This window comes from Aulonocara stuartgranti (genome assembly GCF_965226115.1).
Source record: "Aulonocara stuartgranti genome assembly, chromosome: 3".
In the NCBI taxonomy this organism is placed as follows: domain Eukaryota; kingdom Metazoa; phylum Chordata; class Actinopteri; order Cichliformes; family Cichlidae; genus Aulonocara; species Aulonocara stuartgranti.
Genome location: NC_138941.1, coordinates 33,762,283 through 33,787,423, shown reverse-complemented (window position 1 = coordinate 33,787,423; position 25,141 = coordinate 33,762,283). Strand labels below are relative to the sequence as shown.

Genomic DNA, 25,141 nt, shown 5'->3' with positions numbered 1-25,141 from the left:
CTGTACCAACTCCATGTCAACAATGTGCTGTGCAATTATGTGTAAAGGTTGTATCAGGCCCATTATTAACTCCATGGATGCCGAGTTCTCCGGCAACTTTGCCCAAGTGTATTATTTAAGGCCATTAGCCTCATCTATGGATCGCAGTCATTTCGCCTCGCACTTAGACCACAAAATCGCACAAAAGCCAAGCAATTTTCATCACACCCCTGACCCTCCCACTCTCAAGAAAAGCAGATAATCACAAGCTATATGGAGATGTTGTACAGGCTCCGATGAAGGTAATTAAAGGCTAGCCCCCACGGTTAGTAACGCCACATCTGAGTGCACTTATTTCTTCAAGAAATAACCGACTAAAAAGTGGTGGTGCAAATTAAGCATGCTGTACCATTCACGTCTCAGAGTGGGAATATTGACAGAACAAAAGCACCTTAATCCAAATTGTAAATCCATTGGAGTGGCAATCAACAAACTCCACAAATCCCTTTTTCTAATTCCATAGATTTGAATCCCTCGCCATGAAACGACAGGGTCTGTCGTACTGTGAAATGGTATGGATTTCAGTCAACCTGGCGCCTCCTTATCTGTCCGTTGAGCGTTTATGGTGTCAGCAAAACAATAGAGGGCCACGTTAACACGGTGTGTCATGCTAGTTTTTTTTTGTTTTGTTTTGATTCTTACACAATTGCTCTCCCTTTCTCTCCCTCATGCGCACACACTCTCATTGAAAGAGGACCTCGTAGCACGTCTTTGAAGCCGGGATCAGCCAGTGAGACGAACACAATGCCAGCTGTTCTGCATCTGCCGGGCTTACGCTTGGCACGATTCGGGCTTTGCTGGCGCACGTACTAAAATCTGATCACCCTTCACACACTGTGCCAGTGAACTGTATAACAATGCAGGTGTTTCATGACATTGCCACAGTGACAGTGCAATTAATGGATTGATGCCGTAGCTGTGGCGATGGGATTACTCGGCTAGTCAAGTCTGAAATACACGAGCGCTCACAGACCAGATGATGTTTTACTGCAGTGTGCAGGTGAAGGGGAGAGAACAAAACCTCTGTGTCTGCACAGCAATCTTACTAAAGATGCTTTTATACTCACAGTACAGAAAATCATACTCAAGTCTTTTAAGTAGAAAAGAGAAGTGAAAATGGTTCCATGTGGATTTGAGTCATAATGTTCCCAAAACATGCTGGAGTTTGTCTGCTCCCCATATGCTACCTGATTTATCTCCCAACTTTAGATTGACTTGTTAATAGAGAGAGATGTCCTTTATGTGGTCATCTGAGCACACAGCTCTGCCCCCAACCACAGGCTGTTCAAATCTTTTGTTTGCAAGAGGCTGTTGATAAGATGAAAGTTAAAGAGCTGGAACAGGAGGCTAAAACAGCTGCTTGAACTGTGGGGGCGGCACGAAGGTTATAATACTGAGACTTATTTTCATGTTAGTCTTGAAGTGACAATAAAAACTAGGCTTCAAAAATGAAAATAAAAAGAACGTAATGACGTGAAATGATCAACAGTGCATATTTTGTCCTGTCTCCCTCTCTTCACTCCTAACCGGTCACAGCAGATTCAATTTGATTTTAGTGATACAGCGCCAAGGCGTTTTATATTTTAAGGTAGACCCTACAATAATACATACAGAGAAAAACACAACAATCATATGACCCCCTATGAGCAAGCACTTTGGTGACAGTGGGAAGGAAAAACTCCCTTTTAACAGGAAGAAACCTCCTGCAGAACCAGGCTCAGGGAGGGGCGGGGCCATCTGCTGCGACCGGTTGGGGTGAGAGAAGGAGGACAGGATAAAAGGCATGCTGTGGAAGAGAGACAGAGGTTAATAACAAGTATGATTCAGTGCAGAGAGGTCTATTAACACATGTTGAGTGAGAAAGGTGCTGAAAAGGAAAAACTCAATGCATCATGGGAATCCACCAGCAGCCTACACCTATTGCAGCATAACTAAGGGAGGATTCAGGGTCACCTGATCCAGCCCTAACTATATGCTTTAGCAAAAAGGAAAGTTTTAAGCCTTATCTTAAATCTTCTTATCTTAAGATTGTCTGCCCCCTTACCAAGGTTCTGCCAGAGGTCTCTTCCTGTTAAAAGGAAGTTTTTCCTTCCCACTGTCGCCAAGTGCCTGATCATAAAGGTTTGTCTGATTGTTAGAGTTTTCTCTATGTTATTGAAGGGTTACAATATAAAGCACTTTAAGGTGACTGTTGTTGTGATGTGGTGCTGTATAAATGAAATAAGATGGAATTGAATAAGCTAAAATAAACCAGACTGGGTCTCCACATGATTGTGGGTTAGGTGCTGTCAAAAAATTGGCACCTGTTTTGAACTTTTTAAATTGACCCCTAATAAGACTCAATTTTATAATGATTAAAACTTATTCAGAACTAAACTAGAAGTAAACTTTGTCAAACATTGACAACTAAATGGAAATTAACTACCCTGGAAAAATGAACTGAAACTAAAGTGAACTGAACAAACAACAAAACCTCAAAATTTTTTTTAAATAAATAAAAAAGGCAACTAATTAGACAACACAAAACTATAATCATTCTGGGGTGCACCAAAGCCCAGTGTGAGATCATTATTTTTGAACTTTGAGTCGTGCAAAACTCCTCTTACAGAGTCCAAGAATTAAAATAATCATGAAGCTGGAAATGAGCACTTTTCTGGATACATGTTTACTTAGTGCAGTACATTTGGCTAAAATGTTCCTTCATCTGCTCCACATTCATGACTTGTTCATCAATTTTGCGCTAGCAAATCAGGCCAGTGATGATAATTTGATGATTACCAAAACTTTGCGATTTACATAAACAAAAGTATGCATCATTCACAACCAAACTCATCCAAAATCTAGTGTTTAATTTGTACGTCATAAGCAGTACGCAGAAATCGGTGGTGTACAGTATGACTGTGCTGCAGAGACAGGATTTACATGTCATTCAGTAAATTGTTGAAAATATCTCTGAAGATAAAATCTGCACTTTTGTTTGGTTGCTCACTTAATTCCCAAGCGGTAGTAACAGCAGATGGATCTGCATATTTGATTTGGCACAGCTTTTATACTGGATGCCCTTCCTGACCCAACCATCCCATTTATCCAGGCTTGGGATGAGCACTAGGAGTACACTAGCTTGTGACCTTCTTAGGCTGGGCCTATCCTTCTGCCCTTTAATTGGGGATCTTTTGTTTGTTCCTGCGACTGTGTTAACCACTACACATGAAAAATGGAAATAAATGTTGCTAAATTCACTAATTTGTTTGTTGAAACCCTCCCATCCCTGACTTGTGAGGGTAGCAATCACTTTTGAATTCCCCACTTCAGAACTGCGTGCGGTTTGGGCGCGTGTGTGCACGCGGGGGGGGGGGGGGGTAACACCCGGCCCTAGGCTGGCGCTTTGGTCTCACACTGGGGGGTCCTAAAAGTGCGACACGTTGCACTGATCTCAGTGCAGCACATTTGTGTGCCTTGGGGGGGTGTTGGGATTCTGCAGTGGGGTTAATGGTCTAAACCATTCATCTCCATGAAGCGCCTCCGGGCGATCTCTCAGTCCTAGCCAAAAAGCTTACATCCCAACCTTCTTACCTACAGCACTCGCCAAAGCGTGATGCAGATTGGGAAATCTTTATGCCCCGAGCTCCTCCTGTCACAGCTGATTTACATTCAGCGCTGTGATGGAGTGAGTGCTCAAAGTCCGTCTTAGGAGAGCCATCTTTCTCACCTAATACCCTCTCAAACACACTACATCTGTCAGTCTTTCCTGTCACTCCGCCCTCTCTCTTGTTTGCGCGCCCGCTCACTCATTAACTCACTCTCGCGCACACCGGCTCACACGCCCTGCGCCTTACACACTCTCTCTCTCTCCCTCTTTGGCTCCTCTGCACCGGCAAATGAGTCATGCCATTTGAGGAGCTGAGATTTATTGTGACACACTGCTTTAGTGTGGTTTATTAGTTATGGCAAATGAGAGTGAAAGCCTCCATTGAGAGGTGAAAATGCTCTCACGCCACAGCAAGACCCATAGGCTTTTCAAGTTGAGCCTGAGCCAAGCTCTTGTTTCTAATGGTGGAGCACTCTAACTGCCCATCACATCATATGTATTCACACACACACACACACACACACACACACACACAATTACAGACGGGTCCCTGGACATTTATGCAGTGTTTAGACAGCATTCATCATAGCATCCATAACCAGTCTGTTTCCCTTTAGTTTTAATACTCCCCTGGTGCCATCTTTCATGTCATTCATCACCCTCTCATCAGCTAATTAATTACCCCCAATCACCCCCATCACTTGAGTCACGATGAAGGATATTTCAAGTTAAGTGCAGATAATTAATGTACAACAAAGAGGCTGGAATGACCGTGGAATCCTGAGTCAAAAGGCGGGACCTTGTTAGCTTTTACAAGCCCCATTAAGGTAAACAAGCAGTCCGGAATATTTCATCAAAACATGGTGGACTGCTTTAGTCCTCCTAAATTCAACCTCATTCGCTCCTTCCTTAAACAGTCATTCCTGCACTTTTATCTTTTCCCTGCGTCTTGATAGTCGGTACAAGACGGCACAGAGTGTGCTCTGTGATGTCAGGATTTGTGCCTACATGGATTTCATTAAGTACACTTTCCAAATAAGATTTTCCCGCCTCTCAGAGCGCAGAAAAATACATGATCAGAGCGCCTCGCAACGATCCCCTTACACCCCTTCACCTTTCTCCCTGCCCGTGACCGGGTGGGACAGAAATTGCACACGGTGCACGATCTGTTGTCGCCTTTCATTAAATGGCACAATTTAATTGCGTGTGCTTTCCCTCTCATTGCTGGGATTTAAGGAGAAACATTCAAGAACAATAGGCTTTAGTTTTACCATCAAATTCTTATTTGTGTATCTGGCAAATGAGGACATGAGACGCTAATGAGTTAGCAGGTAGCAAAGTGCCACAGAATGAACCAGTTAAATAGAAAATTTAAGAGAGTCTTTGCATGAAAAGCCAGAAATTAAATACTGAAAAGAATTTAATTTTCCCTATTTTTGTAACTACTGCAATGTTTTGCACATACTATGAAGGTTTGCATCTGGCTATGTGAATAGTCATATAGTAAATATAGTCAGATGATTGAAAACACTCCCTGGGGTTTGGTCCCTGTTGGCCAAGATTGATTTTTTTTTTTCTTCAGTGAGATTTTTTGGGATTTTATTTAGCTAATTTAGTGGTTTGTCTCTTTGAGTATTCAACTTGGTAAATAATTAATATGGAAAACCCAAACGCTAAATAGCACAGCATGGTGGTTTTGCTACATTGAGTGAGATATCAGACTTGTACACAGACATAGGGGGAGATTCTCATGACTACGACTCGAGGCAGGCATTGTCTGTCTGTAAAACAAAGCCTTAATCACCACCCGTCCAACCTGTATATACTGTAGTCACAGATGTTTCTTGATCATTTAATAGCATCTGTTACCCTCACCTGTTTGTTCATTTTGAGGCTGCAAGGTGGTCTTCCTGTGATTGCTTCATTTGAATCCATTGGCTCACCTGTTTTGTCTGTTTTAAAGTGAAAATAATCCCTAACAGGTGTAATCTTTGTGCAAACAGTGTGCAGGGAATGGTAGCTTGTTGGCTCGCAACACATTCCACAATCCTAGCACCCATTCCTAAAGCATAAGATGGTAAAAGTAGCTGCTGTGCAGGGTTGAATTACACATATTCACTGTCTCTGTGGCATACGTGTATATAAAAGAAGCATGTTCTCCACACATGCATGTTAGACACCTAATGGAACCAAGAGATGGGCAGTACTTGTGGTGCATTATAGATCAGATGGTGTGCAAAATCCATGCTGACCCATGCCTGCCACATCAATGTGCTGCTTGTACAGTGTGCTAATGTCAAAATACCACGGATGCTGAGAGATTACAAGTTGGGCGACAGAAAATAAAGCTACGGGAGAGAAAAGAGCTTAGTTGACGATTAACTAAAAGAATGGATGGATTGACTTTTAAAGGCATTTGAACCAGATGAGGTGATAGGACTGAAGTGAAGGGGAGGCTAATACAAGTTACAGGGATTTCTTTTATAGTTCTTCACTGCTTAGTGAGGTTTTTTTTTCTTTTACAAAGCTCAGAGATAATTTTCAAAAAGTAATCCTGGAGCCTACAACTCTAATCCCGCCGATATGATTAGGTTCTCGGCATCTTATGAAATGATCTCGACTCTTTTTTCCCCGTTTTTTTCTAAGGATCTGAAATTTGGTAATGAAAGTCAAAGGTAAACAGATTAAAGATATTGCAGTTAGGATTGAATGTCACATTTTGATCTCATTTCAAGTCTCTTGTCATACACAATGAAAAGCAAAGAAAAAAAAAGTTGACTTTTATCTTGAAAGTATGCGCCACCGCATTTAACTTCCAGCCAACTTCCATCGGAGCTCAGAGTCAACACTGTGTGAACCAAGAGAGTTTTTATTTACAGCATTTGCACAAAGAGAAGCACTTTGGCTCGCGGTCCTCTCGGCTTGTGGCATTATAGCGGACAGACGCTGAAGCATTACAGGAAAAAGATAAGAGTACTGCAGGTTTATAATGTGAGGGGGGGGGAAAGAGTGCTCTGAAAATGCAGCCTTACGCCAAAATAATAATCCATGGCAACACACAGTAAGGCAGTAAATAGTGAAAATAACAAAGGTCCAGGCGACTTTGTAGTAATCAGTAGGCTGTGTAGTGGCTGAAGTGATTCGGGGGGATGGAGACGGAGAGTTACAATAATAGCAAACAAAAAAAAAAAGCAAAACCAAACCACGGGAGGGTATTCTTATCTCAGATGACTGCTATCTCATAGAAGACAGCCACTTTTGTTTTGCCGTGGCTCATTGTGCAGTGTCTTTGAAATCCACGAGGGCCTGTTACACAGCATTCATTTTGTCTCATCACTCCCACAAAAGCCTTGACTGACAATATTTGAGATAGTTTGTTTCAGGTACAATGAGAGTAATTATTCAGGCTGCACTGAGAAAACAGAGAGTACCAGCAGAAAGTAAGCAACATTACTGGCAATGACACAATATGGCAACAAATTACTAGTAAGAGCTGCACAAATAATGACACGGGGCTGGGGATTGTTAAAAAAAAAGAAAAAAGGAAATGCAGTCAGCACACCGCTGCTGTGGCTTTCTGAGCTTTGCGAGGTTATGATAAAGTTAGAGGCTCCAATAAACACAAACGGAGCCTCGTCTTTGGTCAAGGTTGCTTGAGATAACAAGATTAGACCAAAAAGAAAAACGCATGGGTCAAATTATGAGCACAAAACCAACAAAAGCATCCAAGGTGTCTGTGTGTGCCCAGAAAAAACAAGCTGAATTTTCCCTAAAGTATCCATGTGCAGTGGAGCTGGTGCTCATCACCGGAAGAAGCTGTAGTGTGTGCCCTGGGTCAGCCATGCAGAGAAGCACTTTCTTGTTTACTGCCACCCTACTACTGTTCCCAGCTGCCTTTTTTTTTTTAATCCAATAAAGGGCTTCTCAAAAGGCAGATCTATCCATCGAGTCACTGCTCTACATCTGTACAAGATCTGGAAATATTGATTAGGTGATAATTAAATTGTCCACCCCAGCTTGATATGGATTAATAATTGTCCACTAATGCCCTCCTGACATTTTACTGCATTGACTCGATACTGTTTGCAAGGGTGCCGTCGATAATTTTGATGATTAGTATTCCTCGTTTTGTCCCTAATGAGACCAATCAGAGCTGGCTCGACTTTTTGCCTAAGACTCAGAGAGAGGAGTGAAAGCGAGTGAGAAGGGAGGATAGATTTTCTCTTAGGACCCATTACTCAGTGCTTTGGGTCCTTATCACAGATATATCCCCTTGCTTTACAGGAACATTTCTTGTCTTACAAACCCGATTCCTGACAAGTAATCAGCGTATCGCCGGTCTAAATATAAACTGTCATTCTGCGTTGATCCAAATCACGTAAAGAGGACATCTTTGGACAAACAACAGCACCAGTAGGAGTACTATAAATACTGAGATGAGAAGGTGGTATGGGCCGCGTGCCACATCGCTGCTTCGACTTCCTCGCTGCCATCTGTGAGTGTTCCTCCTCTGGCATTCTCACAAAGGCCTTTTGTGAATTTCCCCCCCCCCTTTGTCCCTGTTTGCTAGGTTTAATTAGGTTATTTACTTGAGCCTCACCTCCCAGTGTTTCATTATAGTGGGCATTGCAGATAGGGCTTCACACAGGGCAGGGGCAGATAAAAACTTAGGACAAAAGATGATAAATGTCGCGAGTGGGGACCGGAATGCAATCTGGCCGCCACGATGCAGAGATGCTCTAATGGCTTCCCAGCAAGGAAGGGGGAAGGCACTGTCGAGATGGCAACGTGATAAATGGCGCTGGGATGGCAGTAAGGACTGTAGGCAAGACAAAGAAAAGAAAAGAGTCATGGAAGTGGCGGGAAAAAAACAAAGCAAAGCAAAAAAAACCAAAAACAAAGATGGACCACAAAATGGATCTAATTAATCTGGACTTCGAACCCCCCTCACTGACAAATCCAGTGCAGAGGAAGAAGAGGAAGTGAAATTGTTTTTAGGGATGTGTTCACCCTCCACCTCCAGCCACCAACCCTCCTTCCCTCCTTTTTCCTTTCCATTCCACTTTCCACCCAGGTTGGAAAGGCAAAGGGACGTATGGCTTCTGACAGTGCTGCCGCACCTGTGGAATGATTAATGGCGGCGCACTCGCCTCACATGCTGCAGAGTGAAAATATCCATTCCAAAAACACAAGGAGAACTCTGCTATAAACATAATTCTTCTGCTATTTACCGGTACATTACACAAACGTAGGTTTTAGGCCTCCTTTAAAGGCAAACAACATTCATCGCAGACCTGTTTTTCTTTTTCTTTTTTCTCCTTATAATGCTGCATTTTCTCTACTGTATTAACTTTCCGGATGGTTTCTCACTGGTGAATACACTACATTACATCGGATTCGTTTATTCTTAAAGCCATCTATACTAATGTATGATGATTACTATAAAAATGGATGGGGGGGAAAAAGTGAGCATGAGAGAGGAATGGAAGGAAAAAGCCTCTCATACAGGGATGAATGAGTGGATAAAACTGCATTAGCGCTGATATCTCATTCAATGAGATGCGTGCTGAAGTGATGTCAGTACTTTTTAGATACACAAGTGTTAAGGGAGACTCATTTGCAAGCCACATCCGAGTTTTATTCATATGCAGAAAGCTACGCTAGTCCCGACAATTATGGATGCAGTTTGCGACTTTGACTATTAATTGCAGATACTTTACATCCTTATGAGATCTTACACTTGAATCGTATCCGTGCGATGCGTTGGATAACTCCCATTTCACACCATTGTCAAGGACCCTTGTTTGACGTGACCGACTACCTCCCCATCAGTTCAGTCCTATCTTTGACAAGTCTCACACTTTAAACCTTCAAGTGCACTAGATTTCCTGGAGTATTCACGATGTTCACGCCAAGTCAATTTGTAGGCTTACTATTTATCCTTTAATCAATGTGAGAAGACAAATGAAGTCATTACTTACCGGGGATCATAGTACCTCGTGGCATTTTGTGACAATGCCACCGGCTTTTAACTTTATCTCTCGCTCCTTGGCGGTTTCACTGCTCCACAATAAAATAACTCCAGTCGATACCCACTTGCGCTGTTAGAATGATTCAGATAAGAGTGAAAAACAAATTAATAGCAGATTTGAAACTTGGATAAAACTTTATCCACAATGGAATCTGGCAGAAACAGCCAAAGCACATTTCGATCCTGGTATTCAAACATTATTTATCACATTTGAATATATTTAAAGTTCCAGATATGAACTTTTATGGCAAAAACATCCCAGTGTGGAGGATACAAGTATAACAAATGTCTTTAGTTTGATTCAAGTCAGGCAACACACTTGGCCTGGTCATAGTTTCTACTTTTTTCCCCTCTTTAGAAACTCTCATAATTTTTGGCAGTCTGTTTTGGATCATTATTTTCTGGAATATTCCTTTTCTGCCAGGCTTTGGGAAACTTGAGTCATCTTGTCAAGCATTACCTTGGTGTGTTCACTGGGATTCGTGCTGTTGTCTTTTGGTTTTATCCCCCGACACCTTTTTTTGTACTCATGCAACCTCATTGACAGGGGAGCCTCCAGAAGTTTTGCCTAGGGGGGCCACTATAAATATTAGGGTGACACAACAAAAACAAAATTTCCAGTTTTATTACGCTGCTGTCAAATATAGGTAAAAAGAGAGTAAATTTTAGCGGTGGCCAGTTCCCCCCCTGGCCCCCCCTTGGTTGTGCCCCTGCTCATTGCATCACACTTCCACTGTTGGGATTATGTATTCACTGTGGTAGTCCTGGCTAACGTTCGTGCCAGATACACTGGGCCTCATCTGAGCCGAACAAATTCATGTTGGCATCGTGCGATCAAAGAATGTCCCCACAATATTCATCAGGGCTCTTTTTAATGATCTTTATCAAAGTTAGTCTTGCAGTTTTGTGCCAAAGAATAAGTTTTTTTTCAGTTTGTTTGTTTTCTTATGCACAGTCTGAGCTTTCAAAGAAGCCCTGGCTTCATTTGATAACCCTTGTGACGAGTTGGAGGCACTTGCCCATCTGTTTTTCAGAAAAAGATTGTCCAAGTAGGGCACAGTCCATGGCATCATTTTAGGGGCATGGTCTCCTGATTACTGTCTCGGTCCTGTTTGTACTGATTTTAAGGTGGTACCTTTCCATCCTTGCAAAAAGGATGTTTTTTGCTTGAATGTCTGCTGCTATTATACAAATAGACCGAGGGTACAAGGAAGTACTCCAATTGTTAACTTAGAACGGGTGTAAACACTTCAGCTGTATTGTGAAAAATACACAAGTATGCACTTATGTCTGGATGCACAAATAAACGTGGTCTGTACAGTATTTCTGTTCACACACTTATGTACATACACTTAAAGCACACATTAAAAAAAACTCCCACATTTACTCGCCTAGTGGACTAAAGCCCATTACTGCCAGCAAACATTTGCACTTGAGGGTGGCGCCTTTGTGTACTCTCTCACTCTGTCAACTGAAGCTCAGTTTGGCGAAGGGTGAAAAGGACTAAGAAGGGAAGGGTAACCAACTCCATCAGTCCAGAGGCCACATCTCCGGCCCCCAATAGTCTCATGCCCTGCGGAGGCTTCAAATCATCAGCAATCGACTCCAGATTTTTCATATCCCTTCACCGCAGAATATTCCATTAAATCAAAACAAATATGAAAGGCTATAATATAGGCCAACTCAGAAAAAGCTGTTCTTTTATATTGTTTGTCTCCATTCTTTCATTTAAAAAAAGTGATTGGTTGTGTAATTTCATCACTTTGATCGTGTTCATTTTAACTTTAAAGTGATGCAAATATTTCCAAGGTTAAAGCAATTATTTGGGGGGTAATCGCAAAATGCAAGCAGTTCAATGGAAACCTGAGACTAGTTTCAAAGTTTGGACAAAAATAAAAGCAAAACATTATGGAAGCAGAAGTGCGATGTTGCGGCACGTTGCACAGATATGTGTGGCAGCGGGCTTATGATTATGATAAATACAAATACTCTAAAAGCAGAGACTCTAGTAGCGCACAGTCAGTGTAAACAGACACATGGACACACACACATATACTCTTTACACCTCCCCATGAATCTTCGTCACATCCACACGCGCACACATCAAGGAAGAGTCTTTCCAAAATGATCTGAAGCACTTAATTTTACTGGATTATTTTAATTACGCCCCCTGAGGGTTGGTGTTTTTTTGCTCCTGGGGTGACATTGCACTGTTTGCTTCCAAGTCAAAAACCCCCATTCGCCAGACTGACCCTGATACCACCCGCCCTCATTTGTTTCCCATCTGTAGCTCTTCAAAGACTTTGCCACACACAGACGCACACACACACACACTCATACAAGCTCAACTGTTTTCTTCAGGGGTTCGCAATTAAGAATTCAAAGACTTCATCTTAGATTTACTGCATGCAGTTTAGTTGGCGACATATTAATAATGTGTAGCTGACAGAAACAATCCACTAAGACACAGCTAATGTGTTATCCTGCTATCGGGTATGTTGCTAAGTTAATGTAAGGCAAACTAATTACAAATGATGATTCTTTTGGACAATCCCGTGGCATTTTCATATATACGGATATGAAATGAAATGCAGCAGATCAGATACAAAACTTTGACGTAGTTAGTAACTGATATCTTTATGAAAAATGAGCCGAAATGAGCCAGTTGTACTATAAACCTCACTCAGTAAATTAAGCTATTATAAGATTTTAGACAATTATCGTTTATTACCTGTTTGAATCTAACATTCACAGGTAAAAGCGCAAGATTTCCAAATCTCATTTGAACCCTGAAAGAACTCATTTCCATCGACATAATAATAGTTTCCTTACATTTTCGCCTAAACAAACATCAGTACCAAAAAGCTGGCACTGGTGCGATGGGCCCAAAGTTGGAACAGCTGCTGTTATTGGCCTTTTGTGGTGCTACCAAAAGGAATTCCACAAAATATTTAATTGGCTGGAATTTTATTCTTCCAGTCTTGGAAGAAACATGCAGACTGGTTCTGCACTGAGGTTGAACGGGCTCCGAGCAGTGCTGGCTTCTGTGGCACTGTTCTGTTGGTGAGATCTTCTCATTGGGTCCAAAACTTCTGGACAACCCAAGTCATCTGGCTCTGGTTTATTGGAGGTTTTCTTAACTTACATAAGCACAAAACACAGCAATGCGTTGAGTTTCCACTCTGTTCACATATGGAAGAAAACATGATATGTCATAATTGACATGTCATTACATTCCTGGTCACTAACAGCTATGCCACTGGTTTCTGACAGATCATACTCACTGTTGGCTTCATAAAGGAAAAGGTGATTTTCATCTCAGTACCCTTCCACTTACTACCATTTTCTTCCTCTCTTTTATATGCAGTACTATTCCTTCACTGCTGCATAAAATTAGTGGCCTATGAAAGGTCACTTTGGTCCTTGAGTGACTGTTTGTGGTACCTCCCCTTTATATCATTTGTCCCAGTAATAGGATTTTGGTGTGAGGATAGCCATTAATACAGCTGGTTGCAGAGAACAGTACTCAGACGAGCTCATTTTGGATTTTTTTTCTTCTTTTTGTTCTTTTTTTGTGTGTGTGTGTTTTTTTTAAGAATTTGTATTTTATTTTAATGAGAATGTGAAGACTAGCATAATGTGATGGTTGGGTGTACAGAGGATGTGGAGAAACCAGGATAAAAGGTCTGTTTATTTTCCTAAAAAGCTTGCTATTAATATAACCTGGTTTGCTGAACTTAGGAGCATTTGCAGGATAGCTGAGCTGCTGAAAGGAAGCCAGTTGTCATCATGCAGGATTGCTGGAGCATGAGCTAGTTTGCCTGTAAGCGCCTAAGAAAACACAGTGCAGGGAATGTGTCACTTCTTATGGCCCGGCAACTGGCATCCATCGGAAATGGCTTGGCACTGCTTATCCATAAAATTAGAGTCTGTTTAAATATACAATGTCGAATCTGTGGAATTATTTGCTACATAATCCATCTCTGCTCCTACGGAGACAAATATGAGGCAAGCTTTTCCGCTCTGTGGTTGAGGGCAAGACAATTATGTGAAGTTTATGCTTTAAAGAAATAGGGCAGGCCCAAGAATAGTGAAATACTCCCTCGATTAGAGCCGGCTGAACATGGTAGTTATTTGATTTCCTATACACAATACATATATATATATACATTTCCTATTTCCTATATATTGATTTCCTATACACAATATAGGAAACAATATAAAATACACAATAAACACAAAGGAATTGAATAATATATTAGTATTTGTTTTCTTCCTAATTTCCTAATTTTCATATTTGTCACATGTACATGTTTCAGATCACAAATTTTAATATTAGACAAAATACAAAATGCAGTTTTCTTTTTAGAATGGGAAAAAAGTCGTCTAATCTATTTGGCCTTATGTGCAAAAACTAATTGCCCCTAAACCTAATAACAGGTCGTGCCACAGTTGGCAGCATGAACTGCAATCAGTCATTTGTAATAACTGGAAATGAGTCTTTCACATTGCTATTAAAGAATTTTGGCCAGTTTTCTTTGTAGAATTGTTGTAATTCAGCCACATTGGAGAGTTTTTGATATATTCGGCCTTTTAAGATCTTGCCAAAGCATCTCAATCAGATTTGAGTCCAGACTGACTAGACCACTCCAAAACCATCATTTTGGGGGTTTTTTTGTGGCCATTCAGATGCGGACATGTGTATTTTGGATCATTGTCCTGCTGCATAACCCAACTGTGCTTGATCTTCAAGGCATGAAATAGTGGTCGGGCGTTCTCTTTCAGGATTTTCTGGCAAAGAGCAGAATTCTTAGTTCTGTCAATTACAGCATGTCTTCCAGGTCCCAAAGCAGCAAAGCAGCCCCTGACCGTCACACTACCACCACCATGTTTGTTGTTTTTATGCTGTGTTAGTTTTATGCCAGATGTAACGGGACACAAACCTTTGAAAAAGCTCAACTTTTGTCTTGTCAATCCACAGAATATTTTTTCCCAAAAGGTCTCGGGGATCATCAAGATGTTCTTTTTGGTCAGCAGTGGTTTTTGTCCTTGGAAATCTCCCATGGAGGCCATTTTTGCCCAGTTTCTTTCTTATGGTTGAATCATAAACTCTGACCATAGTTCTTTAGCTGTTGTTCTGATTTCTTTGTAACTTCCTGGATGATTCGTCGATGTGCTCTTGGAGTAAATTCGGCCACTCCTGGAAAGGTTTCCCTCTGTTCCAAGTTGTGGTGTAGTGGCTGTCACAGTGATTCACTGGAGTCCCGAAGCTGTGGCAATGGCTTTGTAACAGTTTCCTGGCTGATAGATGCCAGTGACTTTGTTTCTCATCTGTTTCTTTAGATCTTTGCATGATGCGTTGCTTTGTGAGGTCTTCTAGCCTTGTTCACTTTACCAGACAGATTTTATTTAAGTGATTTGGCAGGAATCAGGGTGAGGCTAGTGAACTAGAACTCAGATTGGATAGCCTTTTCCCTCAACAAATGAAATCATCGTTTAAAATCTTTTCTTTGTATTATTATTACAATTATTATTATTATTTCTGTATTAGAAGAATCACACACATCATTATATTGACAAGAATCTGACACGGTCAAAGACTGTTTATCTTTTTTTTTTTTTTTTTTTTTTTTTTACATCTTTTCAAGTCTGTGCAGCCTCAGCATGATAACTACTGGCCATTTTGCTGCAGCACTGCCATTTAATGAATCGTTCCATTGCCTAGTGGATAACAGAATGAACGAATGGCTTTCTGTGTTAGTGGCTGCCACTGCCTATCCTATCAGATAATTAACTTTTTGCAAATAGACTGCACTGACTACCAAACAGAGTAAGCCTGCACAATTAGAATTGCTTATCTATGTTCTTTCTTTTCTTTTTTTTCCCCTTCCCCCACCCCCCACCTCCCCTCCCCTCAGACGTTAGAGGGAAAAACAAACAAGACAAACAAATCCAAATTTCATACTTCTTGCTCGACTGTTTTCTCCTCAAATGGTCACACACCAATTGGCCCCAGATTTGTGTATCCATGCACAAATGAACAAATAATGAATGAGCAGGGATGAAAATGAAGTCTTATTGAAAGTGAACCCTCTGTATTATTATTATTTTTTATATTTTTTTTCTTTTGCAGTGGCTTTTGACAACCTCAGCCCAGATGTTCAGAATTTCCAACAGGGAAGCTGAGTGTTCCCCCAGCCCCGCCCCCCAACCTCCCACTTCTTCTTCAGCCTTCATATTTATTTATTTTTCTCACAGGCGGACGGTTTCGCACCAACAGTGGTGCAATTCAATATTTATATGTTTCCTTCTGTTTGGTTTCCACCGCAAAGGGAGGTGGGCATTCCTGCGTCTGATTTGCCTCGGCGGTGATCCGGTCCCAGCTTTTAGAGCGTCGGGGGCCGTTTGAACAAAGCCATCTGTTTGAGTGGGCCGTTTTATTAAGTGACAAACTGGATCCCTCTGCCTCGCTAATGTGCCCCTCGGGAGACGGCGGTAGCTTGTTTTCGGGTGCGTGCCTGGTAGAAAGATAAGCACGGGAAGTGAGGGAGAGCGAGAGAGAGAGAGTTTTCCTATGCAAATGTCGGGATACGCCGCAGAAGAGGCGTGCATAACCCATGCGGTTCCGTCTCTCCAGAACTGAGAGGTTTTTACCTTTATGAATCCACGATGATAATTGAACAGGGACCCCTTCGGCTTCCATCTCATCCAAACTTGCCTCTCTTCAATATGTGCTTATTTAATGGACCCCTTCACGATTTTCTGTCGCCCCACGTCAGTCAATTTATTAACATCGTTCGCCCATTTGCAATGCTTCCGCCATCCAACAGGAATGCTCGAATACTCGTGAGAGCATGTGCTTGTGCATGCATGTATATGTGCACGATTTGCGCTTCTGCCCCCCCATCAGAGATTCTGTCAGTGCATCGAATGTGGGACAAGAGCATTAGCCATTCTTTTTGAAGCGGTTGCTGTTGTCTGCGCACAAGTGCCCTTACTCCAGCAGAGTTGTAGCCAGAAGCTCAGACCTTCCATAGGAGCGCCACTGAGCATGAGTAATACACACCGGCCGGGGTTAAGACAGTCCCATCGGAATATGTTTTTTTAAGCAGCCTTAGTCACTGGGTTGAGTATTTGAGTTTGCATGCTATTATGTGTCCTACTGCTTTTATTCTGGCTTTAAAGCCACGTTCAATGCACTGATATACATTTATTTATTCATATCCGCCTCTCTTTAGCTCATGAGCCAGATAAGAGACCGTGACCCTATCAGGAAATGGACCTGCAGCCCTATTACCTATATGCAGTCTCTATATTAATGTGTCATTAGGCTGCATTTTTGTATATTCCATTGGATTAGTTTTACATAATGACTGTTTGAAATTTTGCTTAGAGAGCACATTTAAGCAGTGGGGAGGGGCTGGTGGCGGTGGGGGCAGTGTGGGAGAAGGCTTGCATTATGAACTTCATTATGTGTGACAAGCAGCACAATATTGATGGAAGAGTGGGTCCCCATCATTGCACTGCATTAAAACCTCTGCAGTGAATTAATGTACTATTCCTGATCTAGTAATTAACAATCATTCGGGGGCCATATCCCTTCTCAAGTAATCACTAATTGCAATAAGAATTTCAGATTCCATTTAAGGCAAGATTACCGATGAGCATGCAATGCAAATCAGCCAACAGTTCTAATTAGGCTCCGATTCTTTCTCTCTCGCTCTTTCTGCCGAGATCCTTTGTCAGCGCGTACAATGTGGAGTTTGTTTCCCCCGCATTATAAGAGATACATTTTTTTATCATAACACTGCAGATAGCGAGCTGTGAAGTGGCCAAAGATTGGCATGTGCGGTTTGTCTTGGTTCCTTTTTGGTTTGTGGTTTTTTCCCCGCCCTCCCTTTATGTTGTTTGGCTCTGTTTTTGTGCATCTGCTGTTAAGACATTCTGCTTTGGTTTTTGGCATGAGGTCAGACATCTCTAGACTTTGTGCAGGCAGTTAACTGAACTACAATCACCAATGAGCCCGTCACTGTTTACCTTCCTTTTTTCAACTATTATAACAAAGTTACTGCAGCTGTTTGACTTGCAGAATACTCAAAGGATTATAAGTCATAAGTAAGTCAAACATCTGAGGCATATATATATATATACACACCACATGTGTCACTTTTACCCTCTCCTGACACCAGCCGCCCCTTCCAGTCTAATTTGTGTTGCTTGCTCGAATTGTGACAATTCATCAATATCACACAGCTGATATGCTGGGGCTTAAAAGATGTCGAATGAGGTTAATGACATCCTTAAATGTTCCTTTCTTCCATGCGTACGTCCAAAATGGAGCAGAGTATTTGCAGACTGCCACCCAATGTGTTAGGATTAATTATCGCCCTCCGCAACCCCACCTCACCCTGCAAGTTAAAGATTCAGAGAGGAAATGGCCCCTTTCATGCAAATGAAATTGAATATGTCAGTCAGTATAATTGTGAAAACCAAGCCATCTTGGACCCAATAGAGGTTTCAGCTAAAAGTCGGTTTATTAATGTTCTTCTTTCCTCTCTTTGATTCGTGCTCTTTAATGGCTCGGCAGATCAAACTTAAGTCTACGGCGAATCCTGATAGCTGGGAATGTTTTGGCCATTGTGAACGAAACCCAGACTCGGATGTCTTTGAGAACCAGCATTTCTAAATGCAGTGTTTGACTGTGAGTTAAGCCAATATCAAACAGGCTTGTAATGAATGCACATCTCCAAGATCCTCTGAACCCCACTGGGATGATACAAAAAGAATCGATATCATTAGCCCCGGTCCTCACTTTTACCATCGACTGCTCGGATAGCTCTCCTGTAGCAGGTACTTGAAGCAGAAAACAAAAAAATCAAACCAAACCAACAAAAACCTGAAGATGTGAGCTTATTTATGCAGTGTCAGTTTACCGACAGCGTTTCTTGAAATGTTTCCCCTTCTGTGTCATGTCAGAGTTTGACTTTTAAATGGGTTTTGCAGCTAATAAACACGTTCGCATCATTTATTCATTTGGGTTGGGAGTTATCAAGAAGAGAAGAAATTTCCATTTAGGTCCAACACCTCTTACTTTTTGTTTGAAATCCAAGTTTGAGCAGAAAAGAAAATGGAGCGGCTCTCCCAATCCTTCCATTAGTGCCGGTGTCACTGGCTCTTTGTGCACTGCCCCGGAAATATATCGGAAGATAACATCACACAACAATTATTTGCACTGAAGGTTGCTCCTACATCACCTCTGTGAATGACTGATTCTGGTAACCCGTATTAAGGTCAAACCAATGCAGCGCTTCTGAGGGTCAACAGTTGCGTGGGGTTGAATGGGGCATTTGCCGTAGCCCTGGAGAAAAGAGGAAGGGCGAAATGCAATGCACTGTTGCAACTTGAAAGAATCAAATGAATCCCAGAGTTTCCCTTCGTGCTTTAAATAGGTTTCCAGAAAAGGACTCGTGCAGATCAGCCACCTCTTTTTGTTAGTGCTGCCTAGCACCAATGTAACACCATATTGTTAAACAGCAGGGTGCAGAGTGTCAGCACAGATCAGACCATAACGGTTATATACAGGCTACCAAAAGATACCGGCCACAAGTTTAATTTTTGGCATCTATATGCCGTTTTTGATTCCAGAGTAGGTAATATGTTGTGCCTGCTCAAACGTAACTCCTTGTGGTTATTTATTTATGTTTTTTCTTTATAATCAGCTAAAAAAAAAAACTTGATTGATGGGTTGAAAAAAAAACTTGAAATGTTTTAAGACCTCACCAGTCATAAGGGTAGTGTGCAGTAGCAGGAGCAGTTATGCATTTCATCTTCAGCCCACATTGTTTCAAGGCTTCCAATTTTCATTTCTGTTCACACATTAAAAATATAGATATTTAAAGTCAGGGAATGGTCTGCCCCCTCAGCCCTGTGGACTTGGATGTTCTGAAGAACAATCGTGGTTCTCACTCAAACATCAAATTATTAACACAACATTGAACCATGAAAAATGGAGCTGTGGGATGCTTCGTCTTTTCCCGTGGCTATGTATGGGATAGGTTACATAATGACCTCGAGGGAAGGCAGGAACAGGCCCGTGTCACAAGCCTTTCAGCTTTCAGCTTGTTTGCCACTGACAGCTTAGCACTGGATTACCAGGTGCCTAGCCATGGCATTAATTTATGTAGATTGTGGCTACCTCTCAAAGGAGGCGTGCACACGCAGCCGAGGTAAAAGGAGCCTCTTAAATTGTTAGCCTCGCGTTGAAAAGCTAATCTGTGTTAATTAAAAAAAATTTTTTTTGGTTTAAATGAACATGATTACAGTTAAAAAGTGACACGTCTCCCCTGCTTTCTGCTGTCGTATGCTTTTATACCGCAACAGAAGTCATTTTCTGACACAGTCGCTGACAAAAAAAAAAGAAATCGTGCTTCTTTGGTAAGGTTTCTCTGTGGCGTGTGAAATTTGCACACTGTTTGCTCACAGACCGTGCCTCTACTCGCTGCCAAGGTTATAGCCGCGGTATTGTTCGGACAAGAGCCGAGGTTTCAATCAGCCTCTGTCTGCGCGGAGCCGTACGAGGAGCCTACCAAAATGGATGTTTGTCAGCCGCAGATCTAAAATGGGGGTATGATGGCGATATCAGCGGCCATGTCTGTGAAAACACCATTACCTCCATGTCACGCCTCAATCACTCCCCATTGTGCTATGACTAGCCCCCCCGCCCCACCTCCCCTCCTCCCACACACACACACATACACACACATGCAGACACACACACACCTCCAGCGCCGATCTCCCGTACATGTCGTAGAAGTCTATTACAGGCAGCATAGGAAGACGCGCCACAGCCGTAATGGATGGCCTGGGAGCGAAAACAGCCCCAATAGCATATCAATTACCCATCAGCGCCCTCTTGGCTGCATGCCAACGTGCACCACACCCCGGCCAAGTCAATGAGATAAGGCGCAAATGCAGATATAATGGAGCTTTAGGCCAAGTACAAATTACACAGTGTCAACTCTGCTGCCCACCTGTCTGATCTGTCAGCAGGTGAACCAGAGTGCGAGTCTGAGAAACCTGCGCGCATGTGCGTGCGCGTGAGGGGCGATCAGGCGATTTCCCAGACTCGCTGGCCCAGTGGAAGCCCAGCTGCTTGCCCGTTTATCTGTTCACTCTTTTGATTGCCACTTGCATATCTTATGTCACCTCTCCGCGAATCCCGCAGGTTAATTTGTCCCACACTCGCAGCGCCGTCGCCGACACTGCTGCTAGGCATTCAGCCCGTGCACAGGCAGGCACGCGAATAAGCACGGTCGCACGTTCTCGCTCACACACGCTCACTCGGATGAGGTGATTCACATGGTTGGCATTACTGCAGCTGTGTGGCTTCTAATGGCCTTCTGAAGTGATTGATAAAAGGCAAACAGTTGCTCTGCAGGGGGACAGATGGAGCTGCACCTCCCACTGAAGCCGGCACTCTAGCTTCAGAGGAAAACACTGGCGGTGGGGGTCTGACTTAGCACTGACATTATTGCTACTGAAATTATAAGAGCCTTGATCATGATAAAGCTGGAGTCTAAATCAATCAAAATCTCATCAGGGGAAGCCAGGTCCCTTTGATAACCGATCACTTTCATGCTTTTTGATTTTTGTGCGATTGTAAAAGAAACGTCAGCTTGTGAGGCAGAGGCTGATTATCCTGGGGTGGGGGGAGGCAAGACAGAACTGAATTGTTGCGAGTGAATATGGATTGAGATTGGCTGTAATGGCTGACAAAGCCTGACTTAGACCAGGGAGCATTTTTCTTGTAATTCTAAAAATGCACTCTGCAGGAATAAGATTGGAACAACCTCATTGTTGTGCAAACCAAAGCAAATACTAGCATACGGCGCTGCAAAGCCCACATGGGGTTTGAAAAAACGTCCATACCATGACCACAGAAAGCACTCGCCTGCTGCATTTTTTGCATTTTTATCCTCATTTCCTTTACGCTTCACTTGTTGCGTCAAATTAAAGGGCCAATTAAGAGCGAAAAGAACAGTAATCAAAGAATTCCAAAGCTCTTATCAGGTTTATGTCTCATTTGTGTGGGGCACCACTATTATTCAGTGATGTTCTACAGATTAGCAATGTCTGCAACTAAATGGATTTAAAAGGCTCCTTTTTTTCTGAAAACAAGTGGGGAAATGTTATAACATACAGATATTAGCCCTGGTACTAATGCTACTGATCAGAAACACCCAGTCTCAGAGGGATGCTAAAAAACTAGCTCATGTGTTAATCACTTCTAACCTGAACTTGAATACTTACTATTAATCTCTGGCTCTCTTCCACGGTGTGTTTTTGTCCTGTCTCCCTCCCCACACCCCCAACTTGTCACAGTATATTGCTGCCCGTCTGCTGGAGGTTTCTTCCTGTTAAAAGGGAGTTTTTCCTTCCCACTGTCGCCAGGTGCTGCTCATAGGGGATCGTTTTCTCTCTGTTATTGTAGGGCCTCTACCTTACAATATAAAGCCCCTTGATACGACTGCTGTTGGGATTTGGTGCTATATCAAATAAAATTGGACTGGATTGAATCAGAGTCTCGTTTCAGTTACCAACTAGTTCCGATTAAATTAACTGCTTCTTCACAAAGTAAAGAATTCAGAAAATAGACTGACTCGTTTGAAAGCTTGTATAGAGAACAACAGAATCACCACAGGAGTAGCTGCATGCATCTAGCTCGCATTTCCTCCCATTTATTTCATGACAGTATCACATAGCGATCACAATAGCACAGTTTACAGGCAGAGAAATAAGAGGTGGTCTTTTTTCTGCCTTGACACAAGTGAAAGTCTTTTATGTCTAAATAACTGGCAATTAAATCCAAATTTCCTCTTGAGAACAAATGAAAAACAACAAGTGGAAAATGGTTTTTATAAGCCTAATTTCTTTCTTTTCTCCCTTCCATCGCAACAAAATCCACCCTAAGTCTCAAGTCAGTCAACCTTCAATGGAGATTTCACAAAATCCTTCCAGGGTCAGGAGAATGTTTTATACATTCTGCTCCCAACACCTCTGTCCTTTTACTCCTGATCTCAGCAGCTGATCTGTTTGCACTTGCACAATAAAGTCTCTATAAGCTCTTGTCTTGACTTCCAAAGTCAATCTTCTTAAAAGCCACATGCCAAAATCCTCGACTTTTATTCCTCTAGCGTGTGTGTGTGTGTGGCTTGATACAAGATTAATTGCTCATTCTCTGCGATGCTCAGCATGCTCACATTTAAAAACAATCTTTTCTTGTTTCTCTGCTTCTCTTTTCAGCACCACCAAAGTTTTTAAGAACCCCCAATGACCAAACAGGCGTGCAAGGAGGTGTAGCATCCTTCATCTGCCAAGCTACAGGCGATCCACGGCCGAAGATCGTGTGGAACAAGAAGGGGAAGAAAGTCAGCAACCAGAGATTTGAGGTATTAGGTCTATTGTTCTGATGTAAAATGCTCGACAAAAATGGGAATGCTTCAGCACTGCTTTTGGCTCCGCTCGCACATAATCCATTCCGCCAAGCCTCCCTCGCTTGCTTTTGCCCTGACTTGCCACCACGCATTAGCAGGCTCTAATAATCACGCTGGCCAGGCTTTTAAACATGCATGAGGTTTAATGAGCAAGTACACAAAAGATCTGGGGACAAATTTGTAATTGAATAAAAGACAAGGAAAGAGCAATTGGATAGAAGAGAAAAAACACACACGAAAAAACCCAACACAACTTGTGGTGTGACCCAGATACCTCCATTAGCATCGCGCCACATTTGCCAGCTACGTGCAAAGTGAAAGGGGGGGAAGTAGCGCTTTCACTTCGGAAAAATCCTTCTGCTTTGTGGCATCTTTATCTAAATGCATGGCGTGCCCTCCTTATTTTGGCTGAAGCTTTGATTTCTGGTCAGCTTTAATCTGCACTTGGGCTCAATACCCATGAGAAACAACACATCATCGCAGAACACTGATAAGATTTCTATTAATTTCTGTGTCAGTTCTCGGGACTATCATAGTGTCACTTTTTTTTTTCCTCCTTCTCTGCCCTAGATGCCATATTTGCTTGCTACTGCACAGCAAGATGGCTTAAGGGAGCTTGGAGACCTCTTCCCACCTCTTCTTTGCATCTCATGTCCGCAGAAATCTAATCTTATCAGAGTTCATCGCGTTTGCATCGCACGTTGCGCTGCATGCTAACACGCTAGTTTTCATTCCTCCACCGCCTCACAGGACTTGCTGGCAGCTGCCATTCTGCACCGATTCAATCATGCACTGCCGCTTCATCTTCTAACAAAAACCCATTTCCCTTTTAGAAGTCTCACAACTTCCTTTTTTAATTTGCTCTTTGGCTTTGACTAAGAAAAGAGGCTGTTTCTGCACATCGCCCGCTTTAGCTTGGCCAATGAAATGTTTAAAATGTATTGTTAACTAACATATGCTCAGATATACTGTGAACTTTAAAAATGTCCGTAGGCCTGTGCGCTTGTGTGTGTGTGCGTGCGTGAGTGAGTGTGTGAGCGTGTACGTGTGTGCAACAGAGCTCTCGGGCCTATTCTTTTTTTTTTATTGAAATCTACCTCTATGCTTAAAAGAGATTGAGTTATGACACACAGATCTTTCTAAAATCAGTGAGTATACAACGTGTAGCATGCAAAACAAAACAAAAAAAACCAAACCCATAGCTGAATAAGCTACCAAAAAAACCCACACCTGTTTGTCAGCATTTTATGTGTCGTTCGTCCAAAGCAGTCGATCCTGTCTTTTTGTACCACTACCTCACCTCATGGTACAACTGTCCGTAACCGTTTATCAAGCCACCTTTAACTGTCTGTGCTTGTTTCTGTCCCATTGACACGATCCAGTGTGATGCATTTCCTTCAAAGGATTTAAAAGTTAACTTTAAGAGTGGGACACGTTCAGGTTTCAATTCTCTGCCACCTAAAGTCCAGGCAAAAATTTGTCTGACCAAGATAAAAAAAACATAAAAAATAAAATAAAAAAATTCCCCATTCTTAAAGTTAGTCAGCCTCATTGGTTATTTTATAAAGTCTTGCACAGCGCTTAAGTAGATATCCAGCAATTTACAGCTGAACACATAACAAATGGACTCCGTGCCTAACCACAAAGAGTATGCTAGTTTTTGTTTAAATCAAATATAACTAGCACCTACGAATTAGCCACAAGAAAAATAATCCTGCATAAATTCTAAAGATACTCTTTCTATATGTACATAACAACAACGTGCAACATTCATCAGAACATAAATCACTAGGGTTGAGCGTAAGGTAGGCAGCAGCTTTCCTGTCATAGACAGCACATTGTGTCAGTCACCATCAGTGTTGTTAGCTAAATGTCCTCGACAGTGTTGTTTCTGTTTCTTTCTTGTTTTTCTTTTGTTTTGTTGTTTTTTCTCTGTTTTTTCTGCAGAAGGTCCCTCACCCATTGTGAACAAAAAAATCTCCTTTAACA

General features: G+C 42.1%; 1 protein-coding gene and 1 long non-coding RNA gene across 20 annotated transcripts in view; one reads left to right on the top strand and one right to left on the bottom strand.

The window, feature by feature from the left end:
• Positions 1–25,141, top strand: part of LOC309701940 (receptor-type tyrosine-protein phosphatase delta-like) — a 409,167-nt gene that overhangs the window by 310,513 nt on the left and 73,513 nt on the right. For all 19 annotated transcript variants that reach the window (XM_082526274.1, XM_082526271.1, XM_082526265.1 and 16 more), the window contains one exon: positions 22,962–23,107. In XM_082526274.1, the coding sequence (XP_082382400.1) occupies positions 22,962–23,107 (146 nt within the window). The remainder of the gene's footprint in view (positions 1–22,961; positions 23,108–25,141) is intronic.
• The window catches only part of LOC309701947, a 45,445-nt gene continuing 26,749 nt past the window's right edge, over positions 6,446–25,141 (bottom strand). The window contains exons 2-3 of the long non-coding RNA XR_014275318.1: positions 9,610–9,729; positions 6,446–8,447 (exon numbers count right to left, since the gene is read on the bottom strand). This is a non-coding gene — a long non-coding RNA (uncharacterized lncRNA). The remainder of the gene's footprint in view (positions 8,448–9,609; positions 9,730–25,141) is intronic.